The following is a 15,882-nucleotide window of genomic DNA, read 5'->3' as shown; positions in this document are numbered from 1 at the left end:
CTGCACGATGTGACATCTTGTGCCCCACGGCTCAACGTGGCTCTGGAGCCTCCAGTTGGCTGGAATAAACTATGTAAAGGGAAGGTGTGGTGACAGCAGTCATAGCTTACAGCATTTTGTGCCTTTGATGGGGTCTGGCAAGCCGGTGCAGAGTCCTGGGTTGTGCGGCACAGCTACTCTCCATCTGGAGCCTTGGCTGTTACATGCTGTGTATTCATAATGGTATTCAGACTGAAAGAGAAAGTGCAGGGGTGAAATAACACCGTGTGCATTTAGCACCAATGATAGATGCTTTCCCACTTATTATAGAAGATTGGCTCTCCACAGGACATCAGGTTATTATGCTCAGAGCTGCAGAATTTTGCACAATAGGAACATGTAAACTAGATTTGGTGGCCCCCACATTAAGGTAGTACACTAAACGTGCCACGGGCTGGTCTATCCTATAGACACATGCAATTCTATTCTCTAGAGCAGCTACTTCTAATTTATACAACTGAGAGAATAAGCTGGACTTTTATAATCCTATGCATATGCCTACAAATTCCAGAATCAAGGCAGTTTTGAATAACTGCTCTGTTGATAACAAGCCAAACCTTAAAGCAGATGAGATTCCATTTACTAAGCACAAGCCCATTTCCAGAGAAGGTGTTTATGCCACTAGAAAGAAACTGTGCTGGTACTGTAGTTGTGCAGAGTATGAACAAATGTTATCCAAATCCATAGTAGAGCCAGGGTACATGAGAGCTCCAGTTGCCTTACTACGTGCAGCAAAATCCCATTTCCCCAACTCCTGGCACAGGTCTACATGTTAGGAGAAAAAACACAGGATTCACAACCCCATGTTTTCTTTAGAAGGGAAATGCTAGCTGGGTGGCATTTTCAAGCGAGAGAAAATAGGGAGTGCTCTTCCTATACCTATTGATTTGGCTTTGCAAAACATGAGATCACACACACAAAGCCTGGTGCAGGGAAGGCATCCTTCGCTCCCTGCATCATTTCTGAGTTATGCAGAGCAAGGTGGTAGAATCCAGGGGCAGGGATTGTTGTGGTTGCTGTTGTAGTTGTGGTTGTTGTTGATTTTATGAAGCATATTTATTCACAACTGCTCTAAATTCTCAGGGCTCCTCTAGATTCTAAATATTTAGCAAACATACTATGTTTATCCTAGCATTATTAGGGATTAGTGTAACAAAACTGGTTGTTCATTAAACAGGTTCCTGGAGAAACCCGGATATAAAGTGTTGCCTAAAAGGCAAAACAATATTTCTTTAGTTCTCTAAACAGATGGAGTACTGGAGTATTTGACCAGGGCCAGAGAGAACGGTTCTGGAAATGAGCCAAGTCCACCAATTCTCCTATGAGTCACCTGACCAAGTAATGCGCTCTCTGTTTCTTTGCGATGGAGGCATATGGGGCTGTTCTGCATATTTATTCTGAGGCTGATCTACCGGTATATATTTATTTTGGCATTTCCTACTTGCTATGATGTAGCCATTCTCATTTGAGTAGAAAATGCAAAGGTCATATGTTTAATCTGTTTAATGGACTCTGTGTTCATTCTATACGTTTCATATGTATTCAGTTCTGCTGTTTGCCACTAATATTAACTAACTTAATAAAGATTAATCAATCCTACTGGGCAACTGCTCTTCTTCCTCTCTTAACAGGAGAGACTCTCCTTTTTGTGTCCGGCTTCAAACTGTAAATATACCTAATTTTCATTTATAAAAAGTAAAAGTTATTCCTTCGGAGGTAGTAAGATGCATTAAAATGTGTGGTATGTAGTACACAGCCTTAGCCTTGGTTTTCTGTTTGGTGCCAGGTGAGGACGTTTTAATTTGCCCAGGTCTTTTGGCTTGTTTGCGTTTCATCATGCTGGAATGTTGCCTTCTTTATTGGCAACATATTGTACAGTTTGATATTCACAGAATCGTAGACTTGTAGAGCTGGAAGGGACCCTGAGGGTCACCTTGTCCAACCCCCTGTGATGCAGGAGTCTTTTGCCCAATGTGGGGCTTGAACCCACGACTCTGAGGTTAAGTCGCATGCTCTACTGGCTGAGCTATCACATTGTCATTGTATATTATTAATTTAATTCTTATGAGCTGCTCTGAGAGTCTTGGCTGAAGAGCAGCCAACACGCAAACAAATCAAATAAATCAAAAATCCTTCCCATAAAAACAATCTTGACTTTTGCTTGGGACAAAAATACAGCAAATTACCGGTACCTTGTTTAGGATCTATCTTGCTTCAGAATCTAGATGCCGTAAGAGAGAAGCTAGTTCTGCTCCCCGACAAGAACAAAGGCCTGCTTGCAAATGCACTGGTAACTTTCTTAGGAACAAATGTAATTAATATCATACATTTGCTTAATGGCAAATGCAATCTCCAGCTAAGTCCCCGAGTGGCTAGGTTAACATGCTTTTTATATGTTTTTCTTATAAAAACTCTTTATAATGTGTTCTATTGTCCCTGAAAGGGCTGGCCCAAGACATTTTGCTGCCTGGGGTAAAAGGCACTCTGGTGCTGTCCATTCGATGTAGATAAGCCAACTGGAGCGGCTGTTGAATCTTACTTCAACACTAGCAAAGATGGTGCACTCCACCACATCCCGTGGGGCATGCAGGGAAGACCATGTGGTGCACACCTACCTCTATCATCCAGCTTCTCGCTGCCACACCACCACCCACACAGCATGTGCTACCTGAGGCAGCTGCCTCACTCTGCCTAAAGTCAAATTCTGGTCCCCAACTACCTTCCTTGTGATCTAATGCTACTCATTTCATTTGCAGCTGCATTCTTCTAAAATCTATAGAGAGCCATCAAATCTCATTCTGGCTTGGAATTGCATTATTTGGATACAGTAATATTTATGAGCCAATGTAGTGTAGTCAAGAGAGCATTGCACTAAAACCGGGGAGATTGGGGTTCAAATACACCCCCCCCTCGCAGGTATGAAGCTCACTGGGTGCTGACCTTGGGGCCAGTCGCTGCCTAACCTACCTCACAGGGTTGTTGTGAGGATAAAATGAGGGAGGAGAACTATGTACAGCACCTTCAACTCCTTGGACTGTTGGGATATAAAGGTAAAAAAATAATGAATAATAGGAGGGAAGACCCTTCAAAATATTAAAGTATCTTGGAACGTAGAGGACTGGAGTCAGAGAATCAGGCATGCACTCCCAATTCCCAGTTCATCCCAGAATTCCAGCATTTAATGTGGGGAAGGGAGGCTTCTTTGAAAGGAAAAAAAATGCACCATACCATCCCCATACCACTCAGGGTCAGAGTTGGCTGTGCCATTTTGTGGACAAAGGTGCTTTGGTGTTAAGCATAATTCCACGCAGCGATTAGATCCAGGTTGGCAGTTTGCTCACGCATCACCTGACATGTAGATTAATCTCTTTTCTGTTTGTAATACATGAAGTAGCCCTACGTGAAACAGCGGCAACAAAAAGGCAGCTTTTTGTAAAAGTTTCCCAGATGTTAATTTTATCAGGATTGATGAAAGCCGGTTTTTTGCTTTCTGTGGACACCTCCTGCCCTGCCCTGCCCTGCCCTTCACTTATCTTTGACTGTGTTCCACACATCCATATGGAGGAACAGCTGCTGCATGGGTAAAGTGTTCCCTGCTAATCACCTTGAAAACCCGACACCTTCCTCTGTGCAGAGGCCAGGGAGAGATGTTTATGAAGAAGTTAAGCTAATGCTCAAGGCAAATGTAGCCGGCTGGAAGAGTTAGCCTAAAAGCCTGGCAAAAATCACCTTTTGTGTTAAGCTGCAAGTTGAGCACCTTATCTTCCCACTCCCCCCCTTAAATAGTAAGGAAATGAATAGATTATAATCTGTTTAGAAATAAGGTTCTAAGATTTCCTTATTAATTCTTAAAAAAACAAAACAAAACACCTAATTACTTCTAACACCCAAATCTATATACCTGATAAAAAGCTCTGCATTTGGACAAAGACATGTAGGGCAGCTGCATAAGAGCAATGATGTTGCTGAGAAACCCCCGCTTTTGTTCTTACAGCCTGTGTAGTGTCAAACTGCAGTCCTCTGCAGACCTTCAAAGGGCCTGCATAGTGACAAACAGGATTACCACCATCCCCTTCATGGGGCACCTGCTGGTTCCACCTGCCATCCACATGTTTGACTTAAGGCAGTGTGTGCAAAAAAGCTTGCTTGCAATGAACTTAATATGCACAGACCTCTGCACAATCTGTACATGCAAACCCAGAGCTCCCAAACTAAGAGGCTCCTATGAAAACCAAGAAGTGGTACGAGAATCAAATCTTTTAAAGATCTGATGAAGCAACCGACAGAAAGAAAGAATCTGAAGCAAATAATGGGGCCTCTGTTTGACATAAGCATAAATTAATCAGAAAGGGAGCTGTCAAATGAGGCAAAAGCACACACAAGTCAGGCAAAAGGATGCAAGATTTCTCAAAGAAGCTAACTTTAAAGGGCTGTGAGAGAGACAATAAAACAGCAGGAGAAATTCAGAGCTGATAAAGACAAGTGTGGAAGTATATCAAAAGAAAAGCTCAAAAATGGTAAGCAAACATAAATAATGAATTGCAATTTAATTAGGATGCAATCCCATACTGAAGATTTGACAGCTTTCGACTTTGGCAGAAGCCTCCACCTCTCTTCCCAGAACCTTATCTGGTACAGTATCTCACCTTGGAGCTTCAGGCCCAAATGCCAAGTTCCCTTCTGCTCCCACAACTGGAGATGCAAGGACACAGCACCCCACACAGGTAAGCAAGTTAAAGAAAAACCCTTGCTGTAATGTATATCCGTTGCAGCTGCCTCCCGTGTCTCCCCCACGCCTTTCATAGTACATAAATACTGTGTCTTGTTTGAACCGTCTTGCCCCAGAACTCTTGCCCTCCCCAAGATGAGTGCTCTCTACATAGAGGAGGTACTCATTCTCACACCCAGGTGAACTCTTCATTGGCAAAAGCCAGGCACTCCTTTCCAACTCTGTTGGCAAGGCTATAAACAAGCATGAGAGGGTTTTGCTCTTCTTCTTTTATACAGAGCAAAAAGGGGGAAAAAAAATAAGTAAATCAAAGGATTTTGCTGAACTTGTTCAAGGAAAAAGTTTAGTTCTTCAGCACCTTCATTTATAGTGCAAACATGATATATTTTTCCTTCTGCTTAACTTAAATTCAGAAGGCTTATTTAGCTTTGTTGCAGAACAAGCTTTGGAGTTTTGTGACATGTTAAACAATGTTTTGGCACTGTATTAGCATTTTCTTAAACTAATAAGAGACAAAGGGCTCATGAAAATATAGAGCCTTTCTCAAACACCATTTAAATTAGATCTAGCTAGTGTGTAAAAAGTGATTTTGTTCCTAGGCTGATGAACAGCAAGTGGTTCAAAATAGCAATTGAAAACAAGCCAAGCCTTTGAAGTTTCACAGCACTTGAATATCAGGGAAGGGAAAAGGTAAGACAAGAGTTATTATATTAAGACTGTTTGACAGGGAAGGTTTTTGAAATCCCTTGATCTTTCTCAGCACATCCAGTTTTTACAGAAAGGTGCAGCCACACACATTTTCTTCTAGAACAGTATCACTTGATCACAGGAGAACTATCAGACTTCGGAAGAAAATGCATTTTAATGCAGGAGAAAATGTTATGGGTTTTGTGCTTTTAAAAAGCACCCAGTATTTTCCTCAACCAAATACAAATATGTGCACCACCAAAGACTGCAAAACTTTTGCCATGTAAAACTTCTGCAGGGAATATGTCACTTCTCTGCTCCCTGCTCCCACAACCAAAAAGTGTTGGAGATTATGTACTTGGCTTCATTTTAGTTTCATCACATCTACCATCACAACGTATATAACAGAAAGAGGTTAATGAATGTGTTCAAGAAGGGAGAGGGACAGAGGCTGAACCTAGAGAGTGAGCTACTCAGGAGCAGAGCCATGCAAAATCTGGTGTGTAGTCAGAAACAAAACTATGCATGACCCCGTGACAAAAACACACACATTTTTTCCGTACTTGCTCTGTCTGGTGTAAGTGGACTGTACATCTGCCCATGGAACAATGCTGAGTGGAACCCACAGTCTTCCAAATCGCAGGCATTCATCAGGGCTAAACATCACCCTCCAAATAAAGATGTGCAGAATGTCACTTGGTGGTGGCGCTTGAAACTATGGTCAGCAGTGCAAAGCTGGGGGCCAAATTTGGTGACATGTTAAATGGATGGTTGAAATTAATGTGCCTAGCTTTCTTATAATTTGTGGCCGAGGGGGGATCAGGATTTGGACCCTGTACCAAGAGGCAGTTAATGGTGTCTGTCAGCCATGTTCCTGGCAAAAACCTTTCTTGCCCCCTGCCCCAAAAGCTGCTATTTGAACCAGGAGGGAAAGTGCTACTGGCATCAATGGAAGCTTCCCTCCTTGTTATGTCTCATGTCCCTTTCCATCCCTGTACTGATGTCTGCACGTGTACCCTGCAAACATGTGAAGAGAAATACAAGAATGCAAAAGGACAAAAACAAACTAACATGGAACAAAAGGCAATCGTTTGGGCTCAGCCCAAGAGATTTGGCCCAGATCCCTGCCCTTATCTGTATGCACAGTGGCACAGAATTCTCATTACTGGCTGAAGCAGTGAACAGGGCAGTGTATTGCTCTCTTTCAGCCTATGCAAGCAATTCCTGGTAGCCAGCTTCCAGTATTTTTAAAACATTTCACTGGGATAGTAAAATTCTTGAAGGAGGAAAAATTAGTACAATTCCAGATGAAGCTCAGAAGGGCTATAACAAGTGCTACTTTTCTGTAATGAAAGTCAAGTCCAAGGGGTCTCAAGTGTAACAGCTACAAGTTGAGCTTCCAGGCTGGATCCACAGTCAAAAGACCTGCAGAGGCTCAGCTGCTGAGCACTTGCTTTGCAAGCATGCCGCCCCAAGACCGAGAAAGGCCTCTGTGGGAGAGCAATTCCCAGTCACAGTTAATGATGCTGGGTGAGATGCACCGCTGCATCCCAACCACCTGCACTTGTTTAATGGGTACAGCGCCTTCCCTCCCACCCTTCACTCTGTGTGCTTAATTCAAGCTATTGTCAGAATATCCTCCAGACCTATCAATTTGCCTCTTTGAATGCCAGGGGTTTGGGGGGGGGTTGGTTTAATTTTTGCTTCAGTCTTATATGCAGTAGCATTCGGCATTTTGAATTAGATATGGAGCTAGAGCAGCCTACAATGCTTTTAAAGCTAACTGTTTGTTGGATGTAAAAAATATGTGGGAACACAAAGTCAAGCACTCAGTTTCATGCATTCTGTCACTCAAACACCCAACTGAGATTGCAACCTGTGCTTTTTCGATTGCAGAGAAATGTATGTTTTTACCTGGCAAAACACCGAAGGATAAGCCATTAGCAGCTCACATATATTCAGTCGTGTCTGGATGTTACACTAAACCACTGTTTAAAAGCAATGTGAATGTGTCTACCTTCCTTCAGGGCTCTCCCCACCTACCCACAGCTAAAAGAAGGAACATATAAGCTCTTGCTTTGCTTTCAGTAAACTATGACTTCCTGCGTTGTCAAAACTGAGAATAGTAATTTAACACTAACTATGGTTAGGGTTTTTATATAAAATCAATACAGCTTCATAACTCACAATTTGAAGTTGACTTGTTTGAAAACTAAGTGCAGTTAGTGAGAAAACGTTATCCCTGCTTCAGATAGCACACGAAGTCACAGTTTACAAAAAAGGAACAGCCTGTGGACTCATGTTCTTGGCTGTATGGGAGGAATAGAGTTGCTCAGGAAGAGAGGAGGCTGATTCATGCAGTGTTAAACCACAGTCTAATGTTACATCTGAACTTGGTCATTGCCTTCCCATTTTCTGTAAGGCATACATGATTCTGTCTGCTCACAATCCCTCTATCTGCATGTATGTGTGCACACCCATCACTCAAGAGCAATAGATTAGCACAGAGTTTGACATTTCCAAGCTATTAAGGAAATTCCACTTTTAATGAGCAAGAACTTCTGTGCGATTCATGAGAATTCTCCTGGACATAAGCTTACTGTATATATCCATTTATTTTCCTTGGCAAGAGACTGACATTTGCTCCTGGCACTTGCCTGAGCTGTTCTTTATTTGGCACATTGTAAGGATAACCTACCCGAGTGCAATGAATAGCAGGTAAGTCAGAAAAAGGGGAGAAATAAAAATAATTCTACTGACAAACCACTTTCCCAAACAAGAACATATACTAAATATGGGGGGGGGGAACCCCCACAAATGAGGGGTATATTATGCAAAACAATTAACAGTCATGTAGAAAAAAGATACTTTTCTTCTGTAGAAAATAGATGGTAGATAAATTTAAAACACACGCACACATTTGGTCTTACACAATGGGGAAGGGATATTGTTTGAGACTACGTTTTGCATACAAAACGTCCCAGATTCAACCCCCTATGTCAAAGCCTTTTCTTCAGTGTGCGGTTGGACAGAAATGAGTTGGGGGGGGGACTGTACCGTTAGAAAATTGATAATGTGAAGTTTGAAAAAAGGGGGGAAATTAGACATATGAGGCATAAGTGTTTATTAAGCAGTTAATTAACATGAAATGTCAGGGACAGCATGTACCCATATTGTATTAGGGTAGAATGTGCTCCATTTCCATACTTAAAATAAACTGCCAAAACCAGATTAAAACATCTTCTTTTGAGCGGAAACCACCTCTTCTTCACCTTCATCTTTTGGCAGGTAACACTTCATTTTATCCTTGTAGCTACTCTTAAAATATTCCTGTTTTTGCACCTGCCACCAAACTAAAGCAGACTCATAAATGAACCGTCACTATATGGTAGATAAGAACTAGTGGCTCCTAGGGAGAAACTGCCATTGATACAGGGTGTAAAGCACGCTTTGTGTTCGTTCAGTCTTTGCTTTTTCGGTATGGGGGGGGGTTACTATGGGGAATTGGTGCAGTTGCTTTTAAAAAACCCTCCCAGTGTCTCCAAGCAGAGCTGGAAAAGACTTCTGTCTGAAACCCCGCTAGACAGTATCAAGCAGGTGTGGTGGTAGATTGGAAACTACTGGCAGATCTCTGGGTGATTTCCAGGAGCTTGGTAAGGGATTCCAACTGTCTAGTACAGTGGTACCTTGGGTTACAGACGCTTCAGGTTACAGACTCCACTAACCCAGAAATAGTACCTCGGGTTAAGAACTTTGCTTCAGGATGAGAACAGAAATCACACGGCGGCGTGGCTGCAGTAGGAGGCCCCATCAGCTAAAGATACCTCAGATTAAGAACAGTTTCAGGTTAAGAACGGACGTCCGGAACGAATTACCGTAAGTTCTTAACCCAAGGTACCACTGTAATAGCAACACCAAAAATAGGTGGGGCAACCCAGCCAGATGGGTGGAGTATAAATAAATAAAATAAAATAACACAGAGAGAGACACAAAAATTCTAAATTAGGTTGCTGAAACAAAGAAAGCCTTGCAGGGAAATCTAGGCTAAACATATGTTAAAGTTACAGATAGTTAAAGGGCACTCTGTCATATGTTAAAGGGCACTCTGTCCTTAATTCTTAGGGCTTGTCCACACTTTTGCTTGCCCCATGCCTAGAAAACATGGGTCTAAGCAAGTTTCCCCTTGCCCCACTCATTTCCCAAGAAAAACCTGCTCTTTAGCTTTAAATTGGAACAAATGGCAGTTCACGGAAAACCCGTGCCATTTGCTCTGACTGATAACAAAAGAGCATTTTTTCCCCAGGGGAAAGCAGTGGGACAAGAGGAAGTGGATAAGCCCTTAGCTAAATTTATTTTGCACCTGGCTCTGTTTGGGGGATTTCAAATAATAATAATATGGTAGATCTTGCAAGACTAATGACTACCCTCCCCTGGTGTACAACGTAGATGACTCTGAGCTGGATGAACAGTGGTCTGAGTTGGTTGGTATAAGGCAGCTTCCCATGTTCTCAATCCCTGCTTTCTCCCACCTGCGATGATCAATCAATAGTAAAGAGACCCTTTTAAGCAGAAAGTGCTTTCATACCAGTAAAGGTCACTTAGCTGCTGTAAGGAATGTTAAGTTTATCACAAATGTGGAAATGGGTATTTTCAGGAAACTGCAGCATTCTTCCAATGCACTCAGAATAATTCTACCTCCAGAAAGCTGGACCCAGAACCTTGTACTGAATAATAATAACTGAAGCATAGTTGAAATATTGGCCAGCCTTAAAAGTCGTTCAGCTGCCTCTGTAAGGAACAGGTTGTAAAAGCAGCTAAGGAATAACAAGGAGTTCTTATCTGGATTCACCATGTACTCCTCCTTCGGGCATTCTGAACCAGGAAGCAAACAAGGCTGCAATCTGGCACTGGGAGTGTACCTGCCATTCCATCTCTACTTCCTTCTCCCCCATGCCCAAAGTATCTCTGCTGTTTGAAGTGGCTCTCAATACCATTTTACAAGCGGGTTTTGTCACTGATGACCATACAAACAAGTTCTATTTCTTCAGAACATTTTGCTTTTTCAAATGAGCAATTCAATCTGTCTTTAAGAGGCACACAGACATTCTTTGAGAAGATTAGACACATGCCTATTATGAAGAAAAGTTGTCCGTTTCCTGGAACTGTGTTAGAAGCCCAATCTTGTTTGCAATCTTCTGGTTTCAGTGTACTTCTGCTGGCAACTCTCCTCATCCCTCGATTATCAGAATCAGATCTCTTCACTAACTTCCCTGTCTGAGATGGCACAATAGCAAGTTCATGGAATGCTGCTTAACAGCAAATAAAACTGCTGGTCCAAGCAAGCTGGGATTCTCTATCCTGGCTGGCACATGTCCTTCCCAGCCCAGATGACAGGGACTAAACCTGGATACTTGTTTCACACAAAGCTTGTACTTTAGTATTAACCTGTGTTCCCTCCTCTCTTGCTTTGCTAGCGGGGAAACATTTCTGATGCAGGATTAGGACTTCCCGGGCCACATAGTACAAAACTTATCTAGGGCATCCACTATACTCATTTCTCCACATATATCTTCAGAAACCCCTGGGCAAACGTTTATGGATTAAAAGTGGCTTTTAACTCAGCTGAGCCTCACAATGTTAGACAGCCTAGGCCCCTGTCGGTTACAAATCCTCCAAGCTACTGGTTTTTCCAGTTTTACTTCATGTACACATAAACCACCACTCAGCCTCTGAAACCAGCGGCCTGTAAAAGGCAAAATCAACATTTTAAGTTTCATTTATTGCATGTTCACCACCTGCTCTCCTTATCAGGTTGATACTTCACTTTCTCCTAGCTCTAATTCCCAGCATTTTCTTTCTGTACGTGTTTCCTCTCTAAACCACTTCTTCATTTAATTGAAGAGATTGAAAGTATGGCTTTTCATCTCTGTAGCAACAACTTTGAAAACGTGTGCGAGCACAGTGGTGTGTGTGTGTGTGTGTGTGTGTGTGTAAAATGCATGCACTACCTTGAGATATTTGCAAACTGGATTTTACAAAGGTCAAAACCACCCTTTTCTTGTCTCTACAAGAAGAAATTAGCAAGGGGTCTGTGGTGAATAGGTGCACAAGATGCTGGTCACAGATGCCAACTTGAAGAAAATATTGGGGTGGGGGTGTGCCTCTCCTCACTTCTCCCCTCCCTCCACACCACCTTCCTTCACCATGAGGACACAAGCCTGTAAAAGAGGGTGGTGTCCAGCTAGGAGGGAGGTGGCTGTCCAAGGGAGGAAGGTGCCAACTTGTGGAAAATAGGGAGGGTTCAGCTCCCCCTAAATATTCTATTGGAGGCTGTGTACACTGTACCCCCCCCCCCGCCGCCACTGCCCAAACAGCATGTGTTGCTCCTATCCCAATATTCACTCCCAATCTCCACAGGTTTAGTGTCTGTTGAATATAGCTGGATCCTCCCTTCAGGCATTCACTCTAAAGAAAGGTTAGGAGAAGATGCAGTCATGCACACACTTTGGGCCCTGATGCATTCAGCTAAACATCTGAATAGGGCTTAAGGAAAAATGACTAATTTTTGCTGGAATACACAGGGAAGAAACTGAAAGGAACTGAAAAGAAAAATCCAAATGTGGATACAAATGGTTCTAAATTTAACTCCATAGTGGTAGGATTACTACAATGTGTTTCAGGGTGGATAATTTTTTTTAAAGTGAGAAACGGAAGTTACAGCTCTGTGTTGTGCAACAAGGGGGCTAGGTGGGGCAGGTGGATATATCACAGAATGTATAAGTATCTACTGGTGAAACAACAATTACCGCAGACCAAGCCAACCATTGTTGCACTTCAGCACAACATTTAAGAAACAGGCGAACTTGCACACGTTTGCCAGTTGCTAAGTTGGTCATCTGTATTGTTCATTCATTGCTATGGGGCTTCAGCTCAAACAATAAAACATTATCCTGGAAAGGACAGTGCCTCATTAATGAGGCAATAATTGCACATATCTAAAACAAAGAAGAGTGCTAATTAGGCTGTTCATGCTATTGTCCATGACACACCACAACAGAGTGAATTCAGCAAGATCCATTCTCCGGTTTGCTATGGCTCCATACCTTTTCATACCTAAGCTCTGAGCGTGGATGCAAATGATAAGCAGACACATTACATAGAGAGCACTTTAAACTGGTGTCTCATGCAGAATGTCCAGTGTTGGCACATCAGTTATTTGTAACACTTTGCCTTACAGGCTGCTACACACCTCTGTGTCTTGCAATAACGTGGTACACAATGGGGACTGCACGTGATGCTCACCCACAAGGAGCAGCACTCATGTGCCTGGATTTAAAAGCAGCCACTACATGGCTGCTCTTCATTACAAAGTCAAAGACTTGCAAATTATAAAACATTGCATGTATAGCAACGGTGATTGGCAGCCTTTTCAGTTCAGCTTCTTTATGCCAAAACACCTGATCTAAAGACTAGTTCCAGCAGCACTTAAATGTTAGGAAGGATGTGCCAGCAATACAAAATCATAAAGCATGAAAGTTACATCAGCACTACAGTACTGCTGATTGACATCTATGCAGAAAAATGATGTAAATTAGGAAATACCTGTATTATTTAAAATAAATTACCAGGGGGTTTTCAGTCCCCTGAGGCTCCAAGACTCTTACCTATTTAGAGTTTGGAAGCTGCAGTGTGGCTTGTCTAAAGATTGAGGACAGCAAGCCAAATCCAGTTGTACAAAAGCAGCACACACTGCAAAAATGAGTATAGCGCCCAGGACCTCCTGCTTCTTTTATAAACGAGGATAAGGATTTCCACAGAATGGAATGATTTTAATTGAGGTATATGGACCTGAGTCATCTCAAAAAGCAGAAGAGGGTGGTGCAGTGTAAATATACAGTGATATACATAGTTCCAAAAGGGAAGTAGCTGGGATTACGGCTTGAAAAATGGCACATTACCTAGAAAATAAATTGCTATCATTTATCTTCTGCAGGTTCCAATTGAGCAGCAAATTATGTGAAGGAAGTAAAATGTCAGTTTGTGTAGGAGAAACGTTTACACAGGGCAGAGGGGCTTCTGGAAGAGAGCTGAGAAGGAGGAAGCAGGTGGGACAAGCAGCCAATCAAAAATGATGACCAGAAAAAAACACAACTCCAACTGAAAGACAAGCCTGGCTATTAGTGGAAAGGGGTGAACAGGTAAGGGAGCTGATGAAGCATTGCGGGGGCAGAATGAGACTAATAAGCCTGATGTTTGACGACAATTTTTTACCTTGCTTTCCTCACTCTAATATGTTCCTAGAACCTTGGGCCACTCAACGATGATGCACGTTGGAAATTTCAGAACAGCAAAATAAAATACTTATTCGCACAGCAGATAAATAGAGTATGGTGATCGTGATGGCTGCAACCAGCTTTAAAGGGGTGATTTGATAAATTCATGGTGGATAAGGCTATCCATGGCAAACAGCCATGAAAGCTGTATGCTACTTCCATGTCTCTGAATACCCGTCACCGAGGAATATGAGTGCAGAGATTGCTCTAGTGCTCATGTCTTGCTTGTAAACTTTCCAACAGGCACCATCACTGAGATAACAGGATGTTGGAGTAGATGGACCTTCAGGCTGATCCAGCAGGGCTCTTCCTATGTTCTTAGCTCTACAGAAACTGACCTCATGATCAAGAATCTGAAGTAGCACTATGTAACAGATCCCCTTCCTTGTATGTGGGTACTCAACAGCCCAGTAGGGAGCCAGTTATGCCTTCTTGATTTATGGTTGCCACCACCTGTTTCAGTCTGCAGCCTGTCCTGCCACCCCAAACAAGGAGGGATGCCCCATTAACTATTAGATCCTGGGATCCCGGGCCAATGCACCTTGTGCCTCCAGCCAATCCCCTGCTCCTGGTGTCTCCCAGAGGATAGATTAATGTACTAGTCTATAAGAACTCTGATCCTAAATTCCTTGTAGCATTAATTCCAAGCAGTCTGGATGCATGGGGATGACTAGAATCCTGAGGTCGGCAAATGCACACACTTCAGTGGTCAAGTTATGAAACTCTATTAAGAATAAAAGAAAGAGGGGAGTAGGCAAATGTTCAACAGAATACTATAAACAAAATGAGAGCCCGGTGGCTCAAACCCCTAACTGATCTAACCAGTCAGCACTGTATTTCTAGTTGCTTATGAGTAAGCTGCAAGAATGGTCAGCTTCCCAGTGCATAGCAAAATGCTATCTGGCCCTGATGCAGAAAGGTCACAGGCCCCGAGGTGGGGAAGCAAGAACAAAGGGAATGATCCTAGCGTACCTTTTCATGGGATTCCTGCCCAATGACCAATCAGACCTCAAGTCACATTTTACAGGTAAATGGGAGATACTTTATCAGAGGAAGGTGAGAGGCTGAGGAGTCACGAGTAAGGTGGCAGGCTGAGGAGTCGTTTAGGGTTTAAATTAAGACCCAGATTTTCCCAACTTTCCGTCAGACAGTTTTAATCTTTCTCTTGTGAGATAGCCAGTTGGGTGGGGAAGCTGCGAGGGCTTTGCTCACAGAAATAGAGAAGCAGGAAACCAGTGCTCCTCAGTCACAGTACATTGGTACCTCGGTTTAAGAACAGTCCGGTTTAAGAACAATTTGGTTTACAAACTCCGCAAAACCGGAAACAGTGTCTTGGTTTGAGAACTTTACCTCAGTCTAAGAACAGAATCCGAACGGTGGAAGGGCACCGGCAGTGGGAGGCCTCATTAGGGAAAGTGCGCCTTGGTTTAAGAATGGTTTAAGAATGGACTTCCAGAATGGATTAAGTTCGTAAACCGAGGTACCACTGTACTTACATATTCAAGAGTTTACTCATACAGCATATGGTGAGGCTAATGGGGGTGGGGGTGTGAAATGCAGGTGTTTATCTGAATATCAAATAAATCTAGTAAAGCAAGGGCAGTTAGGCATCCTCAGCTAAGTCCAGGCTTCCGGTAAGAGGAAACACACAGTCATCAGTGTACGGGTGATAACTGCAGCACATAACCAATTACAGTTGCCTTACTAGACCAAGGCTATAAAAGAGTGAGGAGAAGCTGAAAAGTCATTGATGCACAAGATGTACAGTGAAAAGGGCGATATTAAGACATATAAATGCAGAATCAAATATTTCTCAATGTAATTGTCCTATACATCAGCAGGAGCTTTTACCAGTGTTTCCAATACAGACCACTTTTTGTCTCACCTCAATATTTACAATCTACAAAAGCAAGCAAAAACAACAGTTTTTGTTTCTTTAAAAGAGTCCTCTTAATTCAGAGATATAGTCTAAGGTTTTATCTGGCCTTAGTCCAGGGAGGGGAACCTGTGACCCTTTAAATGTTGTTCGACTACAGCTCCCATCATCCTTGACCACTGGTTATGCTGCGTGGGGTGGAGTCCAATGAGATCTGA

General features: G+C 42.7%; 1 protein-coding gene across 3 annotated transcripts in view; it reads right to left on the bottom strand.

Moving 5' to 3' along the window:
• The window catches only part of ELAPOR1 (endosome-lysosome associated apoptosis and autophagy regulator 1), a 54,665-nt gene that overhangs the window by 28,087 nt on the left and 10,696 nt on the right, over positions 1-15,882 (bottom strand). For all 3 annotated transcript variants that reach the window (XM_081915380.1, XM_081915378.1, XM_081915379.1), the window contains exon 2: positions 111-231. Coding sequence is in view for 2 of the 3 variants with exons in the window: in XM_081915378.1 (XP_081771504.1) it covers positions 111-231 (121 nt within the window). In the remaining variant the exon portion in view is untranslated. The remainder of the gene's footprint in view (positions 1-110; positions 232-15,882) is intronic.

The sequence above is a fragment of the Podarcis melisellensis genome (assembly GCF_964234715.1).
Source record: "Podarcis melisellensis genome assembly, chromosome: 6".
Taxonomy (NCBI): Eukaryota; Metazoa; Chordata; class Lepidosauria; order Squamata; family Lacertidae; genus Podarcis; species Podarcis melisellensis.
The sequence above is the reverse complement of the archived record's forward strand: the minus strand, read 5'-3'. Positions and strand labels throughout refer to the sequence as shown.